At 42.9% G+C, this 18,477-nt stretch overlaps 1 protein-coding gene across 8 annotated transcripts in view; it reads right to left on the reverse strand.

The window, feature by feature from the left end:
* PSD3 (pleckstrin and Sec7 domain containing 3) overlaps positions 1-18,477 on the reverse strand; it is a gene marked incomplete at both ends in the record, with an annotated part of 563,129 nt that overhangs the window by 168,022 nt on the left and 376,630 nt on the right. The window contains one exon of one of the 8 annotated variants that reach the window (XM_079726469.1): positions 6,423-6,581. The exons of the other annotated variants lie outside the window; for them this stretch is intronic. Within the exon in view, the coding sequence (XP_079582595.1) occupies positions 6,423-6,581 (159 nt within the window). Of the gene's footprint in view, positions 1-6,422; positions 6,582-18,477 lie in introns of those variants that run through there. 8 annotated transcript variants of the gene reach the window in all.

Genomic DNA, 18,477 nt, shown 5'->3' on the forward strand with positions numbered 1-18,477 from the left:
TTAACAAGTCTTTCCATCTTTTGAATTTTGTTGACATCTTGAGGGAATCTGTCTCGTTCTCTGTGTCCTTGAAGGTCTATGAGTTCTACTGTCATTTTAGTGGGGTTATGTAGGCATAGGGATAAAAGCACATTTGTTATCTTAAATTTTAATTTTAAGAGTTATGTTTTTGCAGCGTATAAATACCATTTAATCATGATCTCAGAGTTCACAGCAGGGGGTTGATGAGGCATACAAAAACCCCCTCAAAACACTGGCCAATCATAATAAAAGCATTCTGGAGAGCCTTTCTATTTTAACTGCTTTTCAAAAAGTGTTCTGAGGAAGAGAATTGTCATAAATCAGAACAAAGCTGGTACTTTATCAGTGCCTCTAAGTGACAGGAAAGACCTTCTATGCTCAAAGCGCTTTCCTTGTCTGTCTATTAGGTCTAGCTAGTTAACTAGACCTCAAACCTTCTGATTTACTTATGCTGCAAAGTCTCAGGAGACAGCTCTAATAAAAAGCTCAGTAGGAAGTGATGCCCTTGTCATGGCTACTGCGGGTGCAGGGTCTGGAGGGGCTCCCCTGCCTGCTGTCAGCCCCTCCAGACCCCCGTCAGCTTCTCAGCTGTGGACCTGAGGCTGACGCCACTAAACCGCACCTGGGTGCAAGGAGGAGACCAGCGATTGGGCCTGGGAGAGCTGCATACTCTCGCCTGATTTACTGGAGTCAAACAGAAACTTGGCCTGCCAGATCTGAATAGAGCGATTACAAGTATACTGAGGTCTCCAGCTTCCCTGGGTACCTCACGTCCCAACACTTCACTGCAGGCTGCAACCCCTGTCATGTCAGGGGATGAGCCAGGCTAGGAAGAGGGCCTCACCCAGTACTTTCCTAAAAATTCTGACATGAAGCATTCTGAGTAATCTACGTAGAAAAACAAATCCCACTGAAATCAGATGATCTGTGTGTAAACCAAAATGTTGTACCATCAGAACGTGGTAGACCAGATCTTTTCGAAGAGTGTACTGCTTGGAAGATAAGATAATGCTCAAAAATCTTAATTAAAAGCCAAAGATAGAAGAGAAACCCCATAATAAATTACTGAGGAGGAGCTACTTTGCCCGGCTGCTCATGGTTTCTGTATCACTATGCATGAGTAAATAAAAAACATTCTCCAGAATTTTCCCGTTAGTCCTTAAGTGGAATGCAACCCCTGAAATCTAAACCAGGCAACCAAGCATAATCTAACAACAGGTTTCAATAAAGGAAGGCGTCGTCCTGGGAAACGCAGGACATCTGGTCGCCATGCAGGTTCCCACACGAGGGCTCCTGATGGTTGACTTCAGGTTATCGCCATGCTACTAACCTCCTTGCATCTTCAACAAAGACTATCTTAAAAATGCAAGTTTTTTTTTCCTCCCGTAACTCCCATCTTAACACTATTTCACAGCTTTCTCTTCTTCCCTTCCCTTGATTCTGACAAGCCTAATATAATAGCTTGCCAGGAATGAAGACACAGACCAGCATCTTCTTTACAATGTTCAAATACTGCCTGGAAGCTCTGAAACACCTGCCTAGTACACCATCCCTGGAAGAACGTGTTCAAATAGAAAGGCACGAGTGCAGCAGAGTGGGATGCAGTGTGACACTGGGATTATTCTAACGACACTCAAACCAAGTACAAAACCACGGGCACCCTAAGCAAATGAAAATGGGTAAATAGGAGGATAGTGAAGGTCTGCTTTTAATTACATTCAAGGGTCAACAAGTGTCACCCCATCATGAGCATAGTTTGCTGAATAACCTAAATAATCATCCTTTAAAAAACGGTACTAATTTACATGCCAGTACTGGCAGGATCTGAACAATTCAGAAAGAACGTGCAGTGAGGGGAGGGGGAGTTGGGGGTTGGAGGCAAATCCAAAACCACAAACCTACCAACGAAACCCGCATCACCGTGCGCGCTGTAGAAGTTAAAACAAAGCTAACGGCGGTGAAAGCCTCTATTTGGGTCTGAAAAGGGTTAAACAACTTGATATTACGTAGGCTGCAGCATTACCTTCCAGAAGGGCCAGGTACCTTAAGGCCTCCTCTGGGTAAAGACCACATTAAAATATCAAAATGTAGTAGCTTGTCAGAATCACACCTGAGGGAAAAGCATAACTTCTTGGATCACAAGAAGGGATTCCAGCGTGAAGACAGTAGAGTCGATATAAGAAAAAGAGAGTCTGGAGATAAAACTGTTTTTATCTTTGCACAACCAGATTTACTTTGTGAAAGATACCTCCTCTCAGACCCTCTCATGTGCCAGGGTCATAACTAGTAATGGGAGATGTTCTTCATATTCTGGCTCTAACAGTTTAGATCTACTGTCCTTCTGAAAGGATCCAACTGAAGGATGAATCTACAAGGTTAAAAGATGTTCTACTTCAATTTAAGAATAAAAAAATACAAGAAGACATTTGCAGGAAATTTTCCAAATTATGACTAAGGATTTTCTTCATATTATATGAGAAATACATTTTTTGAATAGGCAGACATAAATGACCCACTGAACCAGAATCTCCTTCCCAGGCTCTAAGCCTTAGTTTAAAGAACAAAAAGAGATCTAGTGGGAAGCAGCCGCATAGCACAGGGAGATCAGCTCGGTGCTTTATGGCCGCCTGGAGGGGTGGGATAGGGAGGATGGGAGGGAGGGAGACACAAGAGGGAAGGGATATGGGAACAGATGTATATGTATAACTGGATTCACTTTGTTATAAAGCAGAAATTAACACACCATTGTAAAGCAATTATACTCCAATAAAGTTGTAAAAAAAAAAAAAAAAAGAGAAGAAATTAAAAAATAAAAAGAGATCTGGTCAAGAATGACAACAATCCACAAACCTCTCAAGAAAAACTTCAGGTCGCAAAGGGGCACGGTAATGATTTCTTCCGGGTTCCTTCATGTATAGATTTGGTTCCCAGAGAGAGAAATGATTAACATTTACCGAACAATACTACAGCAAAGCCTCCACAGAAGGGAGAGCACAGAGTTGACGGTGTCTTTCACACCACGGCAGCGAGTTTTGCAAAGCGATGAATTAGGCCCTTCCACTTGCCTTTCATGTGTTTATGGTTAACTCCAAGCACAGGAAGAGGTTTATTCAAAATATATGTAAACTCACCTTCCCTGAATCTAGCTCAGTCTTTAGGTTCCTCATACAGAGGAATAACCATCACCAATCCCCACGAGGTTTCTAAAATTAACTTTGCTCAGAACTAGGGTATCATTTCATCAACCCCTGCTCTTTATGGGTGAGTGTCAGGGAGGAGAAGTGACTTGTCTAGGTGCACACTGCTGACTAGTGAGCAAAACCCCGGCCCGCCACAGGGATGCTGCCACAGCACAGAGCAAAAGGCCCCCGTTTTCAGTCGGCATCACCCAAAGTGCCAGGGGTTCTGCTCTGCAATCTCACTGTTGGAGAAGTTGATTTCTTTGCTGTACTATTGAATAGCTTGAAACAGTTCGCTTGAATCCAGATGATAACCAACCAAAGAACTCTTGGTTTAATCTCTAGCCTCATACTATTTCTCAAAAAATGCCTCAGGAGTCAACCACGCGCGTCACACTGACCTACAACCACAATAGAAAAGCGTCCCGTTGAGACCCCCTCATCTATAATGCATAGTGTAGTTGGCAAGAGACAGGGAAGGAGAAAGCGGTATTGTCAACATGAGCTTTTACAGGTTTATGTTTTAAACCGATAGCTGGCTTACTCAAGTTGAAAGCTGCGCAGTATTGAAATAACTTATATTTCCAGGGGGATGTGGAAACGTGTGGCAGAACCCAGGCTTGATCGGCATCTTCTTCCATGGCGCACGCCTGACTCAGGAGTGCCTGTCTTTAGACACCGGCCCGAAATGCCCCCTGGGTCAGAAGCAGAGCGAGCAGCTGCGCCGCCCCCTCACGGCCAGGAGCTCACGGGCACCCTTCCACCAGCAGGCCCTTAGCGGATAAAGAGCCACATCAAAGTCAGACTTCACTAAGACATTTAAATAACACATGCATTCTCCAAAAACGCGTACATGTTCTTCTAAAGCTTACAAGGGATACAAAACATGTTACATAGCTCCAGCTCCTTGACAAGGGACCACAATGACTGCACCTATTCTAGAAAACGCCAGAGTTCCAGAGACACAAAAGTCACAAAATTAAGTCCCAGGAGCATACCCCAAGTTAATGGTACCTTACTGGCTTTTTTTTCAGGGAATGGTGATGGTATCTCTTCTAATCATTAGATTAGATAGCTTGCATTTTGGATGAAGAGTCAGATGATGAAAATGTGTTATTTACATGATTAGCAGGAAGAAGCACTGATTTGATTTTAAGTGCTAAAAAAGTAAGGTGAATGAAAATTCTGATTATTAACCCCCAGAGTAAAACATGTACACTGTGGACAGGAATTCATGTTGATATGTATTTATACACGTCTATAATATAGTTTGGTTCAGTACATTTAGGGTATAAGCCTATAGTGTTATTCAGTTTACCTCATTTAGGGAACAAAAATGGTTAGTGAAAGATTAAGTTTAATCTATCTAATTTCCCATTCTAATGATTTTCTGTTAGCTACTTCTGGTGCTCAATTTTAAAAGACTACATAATGCTATAAAAATATCTCTTGTGAGAGAGTGGGTGAATGCACCCTCCAGAACTTCCTATGCCTCAAAAAATATAATTTAAACAAATTTGACTATAATCTCCAAAGTACCATGTGATGGCCTACTGCCTACAATTCTACCAGGGGTCTTTTATGCTGTTCTCTCCTTGCTATGTTTGCAATACACCCCCTCCCTCCAAAAATGCTTGGCTTTCTCTTGCATAGAATCAAATCAAACAGAAGAACCTGTACTGTGTGACAAACAGAGAAGATAGTTAGAGCGTCCTTCCATTTCGCATGTATGCTAGATTCCTACATTACAGTACACAACCGTAATTCTGGGTAAATAGACTAATATTACAATGCTTAAATTATCATCGGGATTGTTGGTAGATGATGATGGTCTGATACTGTGGGCACAATCCATATTAAAACAAAACCTAAACATGCTTCTTAGCACTCTTAATAGAAGCTAATCAGAGCCATGTTAAGAATCACATACCTGCCCACATACACTTAGCTACTTAACAATATAATAAGCCATCCAGGTCTATCTCAGCAGGAAACAGTAGTCATCATACCACAGGAGGTCTCCTAACACTTCCAATAGAAACCAATACATCCCCAGGCAGGTCACATTAACAGGACAGTGAAAACACATGTTTCTTCCTAAAGCTACAGCTTTAAAAAAAAAAATACAAGGAGGAAAGAGTTACATCTGAAGACATTCTAGCTAGAAAATCTGCTAATGACTGATGGGGTTCGATCCCACTGTGTCACAGACTAAGGGAGTGGGTAAGAAGCCAACATGTTTCTTAAAGTCATATGAGGTATTCTGCACCTCCCTCTAGCCCCACCATATTTCGAGGGCACCCAGTTATTACCAAAGTCTTTCAATAGGTAAATGTCACAGACGGCGGCTGGGAGGGACCTGTGAGGAGACCGGGTGACACTGAGCTCTGCTCTTGAAGCTTCCCCTGCACACATCAAACCTCCGAGTCTCCAGCATAATCATCTACATCTACAGCCCCAGAGTTCTGTGATCCCATGATTCCATGATTCCATTTTTAAACCTGTGGAGTGGGAGTGTTTCTGAGTACCCTGCTCACACAGATGGTGGTGGGAAGAATCTCAAGAATATACTGCATGTAGTAAATGCCCATTTCACTACGTAATCACCCCTTCACATCTCATATGAGCAGAGATGATGTTATCTTACAGACAGTCACAAAAGACAAGTGAATAATGGCAGCACAGCATCAGCATACATACGTGTAAGGAACATGAAAGAAGAAATTCTTCCCAATTACATACACCTGAGGCTCTGCATGAGCTAAGGATGTAGTGTAATAGGACCCGGTCTGCCCTCCACATATTAGGGGGAGAGCAGGGGAGGGAAGGCAAGAGGACCTATCTGAACCATAAAATCACACACACTGTCTCTGTATTCCTGATGTTCTAAAAATACACTGCACTGACAAGTCATTTGTCAAGGCAACCTTTAGGAGACTAAAACGCGATCAATGTGCCAAGCAACACTTCTCCACTATCATTTCATTTTGAGCCCTGCTTCACCCTTGTCTTCCACAAACTGGCTCTTTAGCAAACTGACCCACGCCACAATCTTAATATCTGGAGTTCAGATACCACCCCTCTCACCTATTATCTTAGAGCCATTTTATGCACCGTACTTTCTCAGTTTGTCATTGCACATTAGACGCTGGCAAAGACTGTACCAAATTTCGTTAACCTAACATACAACTGTCAATACGCTTGAACGTGGTATCTCTTTACCTTGGTCTCCTTGGCAGAAAACTCTGAGGAGTTGGAAATTTTCATAGACTTTGACCGGTGTGACTGCCGCCGGATGGAATCCTCCCGGGAATATTTCACAGAGCCTGAGGTCCTCACCCGCACCTTGCTGGCACTCTGAACACTGTTCACGCCAATCATTTCGCAGGCTGACTGGGGAAGGGGCTTGGAGAAATACAAAGGCACTTTCCAGCCGCTGCAAGGCTCTAATGCTGGAGGAGCTCCGCCGGGCCGCGCCTGAGCAGCTCAGAGCTCCAAGATCGCCTTAGCCCAGGAAACACCAGGCTGCTTCCTCCAGCGTCAACTACCCTGCTCGCAGAGAGTCTGATTGTTCCAGGCACAGCTCACGTCACTGGCTGCGAACAGGAAAAAAAGCAACCCCAGCCCTGCTACTCGTCTCTCTGTTACACACACACACACACACACACACACACTCACCCCATATTCACACACTGGAACAAATGGCAATTGGCCAGGCAAGCAATTCATTAGCATTCCGAATAGCAACACTATTTCTCTTGTGATTGTGCAGCAAGCTCATTAATGTCAACAACAAAATAGAGAGACCACAGATAAAAGTCTCAAGTCATCTGTTAGGCATTACGTGGGGTGGGAACAGAGATAAATTTTCAAAAAGAAAAAAAAATACGATGGGCATCAAAAGGCTCAGTCAATTCCAAGCAAGGAAAAGGATGACAGCCACAAAGCCATCCCAGTGAGCATTTATTTTCCTCTCCCCTTCCTGTTCCAGGCCACATATCGTTTAACAGTAATTCAAACTGCACTGCCTTCTGAAGAACTAAATGTTTCTTACAGCCTCAGACTACTACAGCCAGACGATTAACCAGGAATGTGGTCAGCCCGTATGAGAAATCCAGAATAAAGATGGTATGTCACCTCCCTCTCATACTGAAAACTTAAAAAAAAAAAAAATCAATCGGTTAGCACATGTTAGCTTTAAATATGCCTTAGAGTGAGAGACATAAAGCCAAGTCTGACCAAGAAGGAGCAAGAAGCTTTTCCAAGAGCTAGCAATGCTCTGTCGGCACAAGAATGCATGCAGCCCCGAGTGAGAATTACAAATTGGAAGCTAACAGTAGACCAGAGAATTTTAGTTCCTGACATGTGAAGTTCTGAGTATAATACTCAGGATTGCAATACGTCACTTATCTGGAATCCCGGGGGTACAGAGGGTCAGTCACAGAAGCCTCCAGATAAAGGAGGGCTTAGTGTTAATATAAATACAATTTTAAAATAGTTTGTAAAATGCCAATCCGGAAGACAGTGCTGCCTCAACCGACCCCACTCCTCAAATCTGATCTTTTCTTTGATGACTCAGGATTACAAACTTCGTACAGTACAAGGCACAGCTCCTGAGCACTATTCAGGAACGTGGGCTGTCTCCTCTGCTGACAGTGAGCCTGGCAGGTGATGCTTGGACTTGGGCTGGGCTGCACCCCACGTCGGGGGCTACCTCCTACCTCCTCTGGCCTCTTCACTTCCCATCTCCTACCCTTGAAGCCCGTGATGCTTCAACTCTGCTATGAGCGAAACAAAGACATAAGAGAACTTTGGTAGAGTCTGGTCTAAAATGATAATAGATAATTGCTTCTGGACAATCCTGGAGATCTCCTCTGCTTTAAGAATGCAGAGTATAGAGTCTATGACATCATTTTTGGCTACTTTAAGGTAAACTTTCTTCTCTTCCCAGGTAATCTGAAGCTACTGAACCTTTTAAATTAAAAAAATTCTGCAGTGACTTTATATTTTACAAAGCATGCTCCAAAGACATAAAAAATGATGATAAAGTTGCTCGTTTAGAACATGCATAATTCTCACTTAAGCATATGGTGATTCTATAGGCCAATATCTCCATTTAACACAAATAAGCCTGAGGTAGAACCCATGAAGGAACTAGCAGCAGAGCCAAGATAAAAATTCAAGAAGTACTAGTGGAAGACACGAGACCCTGCTTCAACGTGTCAGAAACAGGGAACATGCTGTAAAAGCAGCACATCGTCTGGGTATTTGCCAGGCAGAATAATGGGTGAGAACACACCTCCTGATGAACTTAATTTCCTTTTCCCCACCAAAAAGCTTACATAAAAAGAATGAAAACCATGTGCTGCCATGTACAGAAATGGAATCTGATATACAGCCTGATTTCCGGGACGTTTAGCAGAAATATCCTATCTTTACCCAAATATGTTACCTTGATCCAAAGACTGCCCAGCTGGTATTATTCCTCCTGTAATGTCATTCCTAATAACAACTTTCACCTGTTTAACACCTTACACTTTACAGCAGCAGCACAGGTTATCTCATTTGGGTTCCCAACTCGACAACGCTGTGAGGGGGTCGGGGTGAGTGGGGACTGTAGAACCCCCTCTTCATAGGCGGCAGAAGTCAGCTCGGGAGGTGATGGCAGAGCCGCATTCAAATCCTCACTTGGAGCCACACCACACACCACGCAGTTTCCTCCTACTGTTCCCAGCGCTCTCGTATCGAGACGGAGTGAAGAGCACAGAGCCATGCCTCCACGGGGTCAGGATGAACAACACAGGGAGCACGTGAGGAAGCTGGCGGGGACCCCTAGCACTCAGGACCCCTGGGTGCTCTGACCCCACCCTACCAACCTGAACTCAGTCCCACTTCTTCCCAGCACCGCCGTCCCCTGCAGTCAGGCCTGTGTCTTCATTCCCTAGGACTGCAGCCCTCACTCAACCTGCACACGCAACACAGGCTTGCCTGCTTGCCGAGGCTCTCCTGAATGGCCCCCGCTGGTGTCCTCCCGCTGGGCACTCTCTTGCTGCACCCTGATCCTGGCTTTCACCATTCAGGGTTCAGCTCAAATGTTACCTTTTCCAAGGGACCTTCTCTGGCCACCCTCCTGAAACAGCCCCGCCCCCGACCCCAGTCACCCTCCATCACGACTGCCGTCTCCTGTCTGTAGGGCATCCCTGGCTGTCTGAAGTCCTCCGCGTCGCAGAGCCTATAACAGCATCTGCAGAGAGCAGGAGCTCAATGACTACTTGTCAAATAAACTCCTTAAATGTACAGGAAGTTTCCCTTCTTTATTGTATTTCATGTCATTCTCTTTTTAAGAAAATTCAGCATAAACTTTTTTCTGAAAAATGACTACAGTTCATGCAAAATGAACTTCTTTCCTAAAGGTAAAATAGAGCACGCAGTGAATTTTAAGTTTCCTTCCCACATTAGTTTCCCAGTCCCTTTGCCCAGAAAGAAGCAATATTGCCAGATTCCTAAGCATCCTTCCAGAGACAGTCCATCCATGGACACTGTGTGTATGTGTGAGTGTGTATATGTATCCTTTTTCTTCTTATGGCCTACAAATGAAAGCATGATATATATTCTTTCTGTTTCTTGTTTTTCCTTACCATCAAGATCATTCTACTTTAGCACACATAAATCTCCCTCACTCTGATTCATCGCTACACAGTATTCCAGCATACAGATATATCAGGGTCTTATTACTGGACATTTAGTTTGCAGTCCTTTGCTCCATAAATAAGGATGCAGTGAATATGCCTGTAATGTAGCACACCTTAAAGAACATTTAAACAATATGGTTTTCCAATTGTTTTCGGAATAAGTCTAATTTTCCTCCCCTTACATTTACATCACCCACAGTTGTGGTGTTAGGTACATATGGGGTTCACAACTAGATTCAATACTTAATGATGGCCCCGTCCTGCCCCATCCTGCTCTGAGAAGGCTTGACCGTTTTTAGACATCAGCCAGCCTGTGCAGAGGAGCCTGCTTGCTATAAAATAGAGGCAGGCCTCCTGGAGAGCAGCAGCTGTTTAAAGTACAAAATAACTTTTCATAAAAGCTTTAGCAGAAAATAAAGGTGACTTCCATATCAAATGGAAATTGTAGGATAAATTTAATTACGCAAATTAACTGGAAGGCTGGGAATCCATACTGCACCTTCTGATGTTTTCTCTTACTGAAGCCACTATTTGGTACACAAGCCCTAACAAGTTTCTAAAAAGTGTCCCAGTTAATGGTCAAAAGAAAAACTCTCTAAACCTCTCAAAAGGCAGAGTCCCAGAGAAATGAACCTCATCAAATACATTGCTCATGTGTGCCTACCAGGTGCCAGGTGCCAGGGACACGTACAGCACCAATACCGTAAGGCCCTAACATGCAGCTGGCACCCAGTTGGGGGTGGGAGGCGGGGTCAGCAGGAAATTCTGCCACAATTACAATGGTGAGTACCTTCTGGATACCCATGAACTAAAGACTTGCAAAACTCCAGTGAGATAGTTGGGAGGATGACAGTGGCTTCTAGGCAGGTGCGTCCTTCCTCTTTATAAAGCTGGGACAAAGTGAGAGAGTGACATGGACTTATATATACTACCAAATGTAAAACAGATAGCTAGTGGGAAGCAGCCGCATAGCACAGGGAGATCAGCTCAGTGCTTTGTGATGACCTAGAGGGGTGGGATAGGGAGGGTGGGAGGGAGACACAAGAGGGAGGAGATATGGGGATATATGTACATGTATAGCTGATTCACTTTGTTATACAGCAGAAACTAACACACCATTGTAAAGCAATTATACTCCAATAAAGATGTTTAAAAAAACCACAGAAAACCACTGTGGAACCATTAGCAGAAAAGGCTGAAGACTGAGTTAAGCACTCTGGAGAGAAGCCAAAGTGGTAATGAATTCTAAATATCAACTGTCCAGAGGTACAATTAACACAGTAGAGGAGGGAAGAGAGGCGTGAGATGCAAGAGGAAACCAGCTTCAGTTTATTTTCAGAACAGAATGATGGCTGTAAAAGGATCTCATGGCTCTCCCAGGTTCTTTAGGTCACACTGACTTGTATGGAACAGAGTAAAGTGAGCGAATAAGACCTGGGAGTCAGAGTCACATGGCCCAACATCTTCAAGAGGCTGTTGCTACTGTCACGAAGGCGCTAATAAATGATTTCTTTTCTAGACCGTTCATTTGCACTTAATCTCGTTGGGAGAGCTGGAAGGAATCTTAGAAATAATCACCTTCAGTCTCTTCATTTTATAGATGAAGATTCCTGAGGCCCAAGAAACATGAAGTGGCTTGTCCAGGGCCTCGTAACTAAGTGACAGAACTGAGACTTGTGTCCAGGTTTCCTAATTTCCAATAGAAGCTGTTTTTCTCCTGTGCTATTTGCTTCTTGAAGCTAAACATTCCACAACTACACATCTTTTCACACTGCATTAAGGCTTAAAATGGTTACCTTGAAATCCAATGAGGAGACTGACTCCAGAAGTGAATGGAGGCCAGCCACTCATGTAATAACTGCAGAGAGGAGGCTTGAAAAATCAACTCTTCCAACAGCTCAGGAACAGTCTGGGGGGCCAGAAAAATGTGTGGAAGCTTCCTGCCCCCTAACATGGCAGGAGTGAGGTAGGTATCGTTCCGTTCTCTGGGTACTATTCCTTTCCATGCAGCAACATGATCACAAAATCAGTCAACCTTCCAGAGAACAATATCTACTTTACCACAGTCATTGAGAGTACATACAAACAACAAATGGTTTTAAATAATAAAAAGAGATAAATTAGATAAAAACGAACTCCCTGCTTTTTTCCTGTCTTCTTCCAGGCTTTCCCAGCTGATCCTTTTCTAATCTGAGGACCCATTTTGAACCCCAGCAGAGGGTGGCAGCCATCTAGCGCTCCATATGGCAGGACTAGATCCTGATCCCCAGGTGGTCCAGCCACATGAGACCTCAAGCAGGCTCCCCTGCCTCTGTTCTGTGCTAAGAGTCTGAGCCAGAACCCTGTTGCCATGCGTCACCAATCTACCACCTTAATGGATTAGACACCTCACAGACTACTTTCCAAAACAGAACTCATACGGCTTCTCTCGGAATACATACTGGACCTGCTCTCTGGTCCCTTATCCTTCAATTCCAGCCTGAGGAGCTAGTTTCACAATCCATTCCCTTTGTCCACTAATACTTTTCATAAAGGTCTGATGATGCTTATCCTTACCCATCTCAGGTGGACACAAAAGTGAAAAGTTTTGTCTAGCCATGGGGCTAAAGGTTTCCTTCATTCATAAGTCATTATCTGAAATGTAAACTAAGCCCAATTTTAATGAACAATCACTGTCTTCGGTAATTGGCAGTTGAAGGTCGAAGTTGTCTTTGACTCGTTCAACCCACGAGGATGCGCTGCTTCCCTCCAGCGGCCCTCAGCCTCGCCTGTATGTTCGCAGGCTTTAGTTCCATCTGTTCCTTAAACACACAAAGGAACAGGATGGGAAAAAAATCTTTAAATAGAACCTTCTTCCATTTAAAATTAAATAACATTCTTGCTGGGGGGAGGGGGAGGCGGGGGGAGAAACCACCCTGTAAGCATGAAATAGTTCCAAACTTGAAAAAAACATCATTTATCCCTCAGAAACCAAACCCAGTCATGTAAGACATTTAGACAAGAGTCATCTATTAGACTTGCTATTCAGAAGCCCAGAAACACAGAAGGAAAACTGCATCTTTGTGTTCAGAAGACATAATTCTGTGTCACTGACACTGCCACAGTCAGCTCAGACCTTTTCAAACCATCTCATGGAAGAGCAACACAGAGCTCTGTCTTGAGGTCACGAGACCTTCTGGAGGGGCAGAAAGCCTCTCATGTACCAGTAAGACAGGAAAACCGTCTTCTGTGCCGGGAAGGTGCTCTTCATTCTATCCCAAAGCACGTACAAAACGCAGATACAGAAGTGGTGTCATTTCAGAGCTCCCAGAGCTGTTCTTCTAGCTCTTGGAGGAGGTCATCAAGAGGACACGTCCACCGGTTGACCCTGGAGCCGGACCTGGGAACCCAGAGGCTCCTCACCCAGCCCCCGCCCTCGGAATGTGCATTCTGCTTGCCTTCCCTGTGCTAGAAGCTGCCCAAGGACGCGGCCTTGAGACAGTAAGGTGGTGTTGGGACCATCTGGACGGCCTACCTGACTGGAACCCACTTAAGGATGCTTATAAACTTTAAGACCCTGGGGGCAAGTGCAGAGATCCGCTGTGTCTCAGATGCCCAAGACAAGCCTCGTAAGTTCCCTTGCGTATTAAACCTGCCACCTACCAGTCCAGAGTGACTGCCTCTTTCTTCGGTCTCTCCTTGCCCTCCCCATATGGGGCCAGGTTGTGAACCAACACCAGTGAGTAAACCAGTAATTACAGATGGGATGGTAAGTGCTGAGAAAATACTCTGTTCCAGAAGCCAATCCAATAAACCCGCCCATAATAATCTCATTTAGTGTCAATTCAACCAATATCCCCTAAGTGCCTACGTCATGCCAGGCACACTGTCCAGAAGGAAATAAAACGGTCAGATGTCGCTGCCCTCGTGGAGCTTCACGCCAAAGGCAAATTATTCTCTAAGCAAGAAACGATGCCAATTACAGTACAGGACTGTACTTGCATTTTTTCCAAAAAAAGATGATTTGTACAGAGAGAGCACCAGTTTTTGCTGCCTCATTTTCATTTATCAGAAAGTCCTCTAAACCCACAAATTTTCATTTTCCATTTATTTGATTAGTTCACTTGGTAGTCTGGGTCACTTATCAGTTTCTATCTGTACTTAATAATTTCAAATCATGTTTATAATTTCACCAAAAATGGTCACCACTTGGTGTTATGGAAGAGTAACTATAAGCTCTACAGTGCAGAAGACAGAACACCTGTTTAATTCTGTTCACCACCATGATTTCCCGCATTTGTTATGTCAGGCACTAAGAACAGAATATTAAACAAAACCAGACAGATTCCTGCTCCCACTGAGCTTGCACTGAGATAGACATCAACTAAAGAACCACTCACTGAAAATAATCAAATAATCACACAAGCAAATCAAAACAGTCATGCACCACTATGAGGTACTCTGTGTCTCCACGGGTTCTGACCTAGTCAAAAAAGAAAAAAACTAAAACAAAACCAACAGATTTCTACTTAATACTCCGCCTCATCCAAATTTCAATGTGGCCAAGACAGTAATGGTGGCTTCACCAAGGTTAATAGCACTTAAGGTGGCAGCAAAGTGCAATGGTTCTGAGCCAAGCAGACCTCTGTTTACATCTTGGCTTTGTCAATGACTGAATGTATGACTTTGGGTAAGTTACTTAAATTTTCTAAATCTCAATGAAAAATGGGGGAAACATGACTCAATGGACATTTGCTGATTTCACGCTACTCACCAAGAACTTCCTACTTTAGGGGAAACTCCCACTGTGTGCCAGAGTGGGGACAAATAGTCCCTGTCCCTGTAAGTTAGCAGCGAAGGTCATGTGACCTAAGCCAGCCACTTGATGCTGCCAAGGGAGTGACACAGACACAGGGTCAGAGCATCCCTGTTGCAGAAGTGGTGGCAGCTGTAGGGTCCTCACCACACCTTTCCCATGGAAGCCACTTGGCATTTCCTCTGTCAGCCTTCCTTGGTGGGAACCTATTTCCCTACTATGATTCTTAAATAGCCTCCCCCTCCAGTCTGTTTGACTTTCCAATAAATTCCTTTACCCTTCAGTTATCCAGGGTCAGTTTCCACTTATTTTGTAGCCAAGAATCCTGGCTATAAGAAATGACATTATTGGAGACAGTGGAGAGGAAACACAGATGAAGCACTTAGCACAGCATCTGATATGTAAGCAGCATATTTGTGATAATTGGGTAGTAAAGCTAGATCCCGATATGCTATAAGACTTGTGATTTTGAGATCTGAAAATACTCCTGTCCAAGTTTCATGAAACAAACAATAAAGTAGCTCAAGTTAGAGCTTCACTTCAGTAACAAAGATTAAGAAGATCCTGGTTCCTATTTAAGCCTCAGTGGCCAAATACAAATAATCATCAATAAAACGTTTGTGTTTCCTGTGCCTTAAACATCTATACCCACCACTCCTACCCCAACCCCATTCCACACAGCCATGTCTGCTCATCTGTCCCCACTACCATAGTGCTCCCCAAGTCTCTGGAGAAAACATGCAAATTAATTAGAAAGTGAGGTTCCTTCTCTAGATGAAATCTTTCCTTTCTTACTTAGATAATAAATTAAAATTATTCTCATAAATGAAATGGTTTTCAACTTAGCAGTGCTCATTCAAGGGATCCTCAGTGCTGGCCAAGTATGAGCTAGAAATTTATAGTAGCATTTTTATGGGGGATGCTAACTATTAGATGTTAAAAACAGTCCAATACACATTTTTATGTAAGAGGAACCAATAAATGGAAACACAGAATCTAAGGCAAATAGCATTCAAAAGGGATCAGAGCTAGGCTTTCAATTCTCAAATTTTCTAGGGACAAAACCATTCCTAAGGAGACTAAAAATCTCTAGCAGAAGGAAAAAACCTCCTTACAAAGAAGAGCAACAACCAAGGGCTGATGAGAGCTAGTATGACAGTGAGATTGAGATCCCAACTTGGGTTGACAATCTAAAGTAAATCTTAATGTCTCTTAGAGGAAGCTGCAGACATACAGTCATTGACACCTGACAGCCCCAAATAAGCCTGGTAGACAGGAAAGTGCAAGCGTGAGGTAAAAAAGTAAGAGGTCAACAGTGTCTTTCATGCCTCCTGCTCTAATATGTTAGAAACACAACTGGGTAAGACATCAAATACCTTAAAAACACACTAGTAGTCCCCTTCCACGTACTTTAGAAGACCCAGAGGGATTTCACAGAACTAATGGGCAACTTCTGTCTATTCTCTTGTAGGGGGTATTTTTACTAAGTAATCATTGATATGTACAAAATAACATATAAAATACATAAAACATTTTGTATACATACACACCACACAAAAACACATAAAAACATAAAAGTAATGTTCATGCAAGATATTAAACTAATAATAATACAAAGTAAACACCCTTCAAACCGCCACCCCCAATATGTGAAATAGAATAGAACAGGGCCATTAAAGCTTCCTGGGGTCCCATTCCACCTGTTTTGCTGTTCCTCCATCTAAACACTCTGTAAAACAATTTGGCATTATCTTGTAAAGTAGAATTTGTCACCTTATGACCTGGCAGCTCTTCTCCCAGTACTATACTCTAGAAAAACTCTTACATATATGCTCCAGGAGATGTGTTCAAAAACTGTCATTGTTTGTAACAGGAAAGCATGGGAAACCCTTCAAATGGTTAAATTAATTATGGTGACTTCGTACAACACAACAGCATATCTTCCTATTGTGAGGGAAAGGGTAAGGAACATTCCTGGTGGACACTGTGCTGGGATGCTCAGAGGGCCCCTCAGGAAGGAAGGACCCATCAGCCTCAGCTGTCAGCCCCTTTGAGAGCTGCCCAGAGCTGGGGAAAGCCTCCTGGCCCGAGTGAACTGCCCCAGGAGACAACCTGCGGGCGAGAATGGGTGGATGGCTGCCTGGTTCCCCTCACGCACTGCAGGACAGCTCTGAAGGGACACCTCTCTGCTTCAGACCTCTGCCAAGGCAGCGGAGGCCTCTGGGGAGACTGCATCACAGCCTAGCTTCTTTTCCTCTCTCCTCCAAAGTGCACCCCACCCATCCCGGGTACCATCTGGAGACCACTCCCCAACATACTCCCTATGAGTTAATATGTGACTCAGAGTTTGCTGCTCAGGGATCTTTACTCAGGCCCTCACTTACGTCACTTACCTTACTCTTGTAATCCTTAGGATAAGCCCTATTAGGTAGATACTGTTAATCTCACTTTAGAGATGGGTTTCAGAGAAGTTGGGTAAATTGCCTAAAGTCATTCAGCTGAAATCAGGACTTGAATCAATGTTGACTCTACTAGTTTCCTAAAAGCTATGCTCTTACTATTACTCTATGGGGCCTGAGCTTAGCTTGTCTTTGTATACATTCCTAGAAGCAAAGAGAACTGCATTTCTTTTAAGGTATTCTTTGATTCAAGTCCTAATTGTAACTTTCCCCCAGAATTATCAAGGTTTTACAATACATTACAGCATATATTTATTTTACTATATATTTATATATTTATTTAACTATATATTTACATTTTACTATATAGTTATATAAAATACTATATATCTACTATATATTACAGTATAAATATATTTTACTATATATTACAGTAATACAGCATCACAATCGCTCACCAAGTCATAATGAGTCTACTGGTTTACGAACATAAGGTTAAATAAGAAATATTTAATTTTTATTGAGCTACCTCTGAGAAATCTGGCTCCACCACCTTTAACCATTCTGACCAGGATAAGGGAGAGCTGCTCAGCCTCAAATCTCACCATTGTTAGTTATGGGGGAAAGTTTAGGGCAGTACTGTCCAAAAGAAATGTAATGAAAGGAGAATATATAATTTAAATTTTTCTAGTAACCTTATTAAAATGAGTAAAAAAGAAAACTGGTGAAATTAACTTTAATAGCATATTTTACTTAACCTGACATTATCTAAAACATTATCATTTCAACATGTATAAAGTTTGTAATAAATAAAAATCCTTTTTGTATACTAAGTCTTTGAAATCTGGTGTGTGTTTTACACTCACAAGCATCTCAGTTTCGACTCATCACGTTGAAGAGCTGGAAACAAAGGGCTAAGGATGAGATGTGAGAATTTCTAGTATTTCTACTCTCCACTCTTTTCCAGGCAACAATAAAAATACTTGACATTCAGTAAGACTTGTCATAAAAAAATTTCTCTCAAATATGAAGCCTGTCTCCTTGATGATCTAGTTAAACAAGAAAGAATTTTCATTTATTTGTATTACTGAGGTCTGAGGTCCATGATGGACCAAGACGTCATTTCTTTGTCATCAGCAGACTTGGGACCATTTTGTCATCTCAGAGTATTAGTATTATTAAAACAAACAAACAAACAAACAACAAAACCCTCTTAAATGGAGGGTTGCAAGAAAGAAACAAGGTACCTTCTCTCTTCCTTTACCTTAAAATCCCCAGAATGTCCCAAAGCTCTGCCTCTGATGGTCTGAATAGCCTCCAGCAAGTCTCAATTTTTTAGGGACCTGCATTCCTAATCTACGAAGTATGAGTGTTGAATGAGAAATCTCTAT

Source organism: Hyperoodon ampullatus (genome assembly GCF_949752795.1).
Source record: "Hyperoodon ampullatus genome assembly, chromosome: 20".
In the NCBI taxonomy this organism is placed as follows: domain Eukaryota; kingdom Metazoa; phylum Chordata; class Mammalia; order Artiodactyla; family Ziphiidae; genus Hyperoodon; species Hyperoodon ampullatus.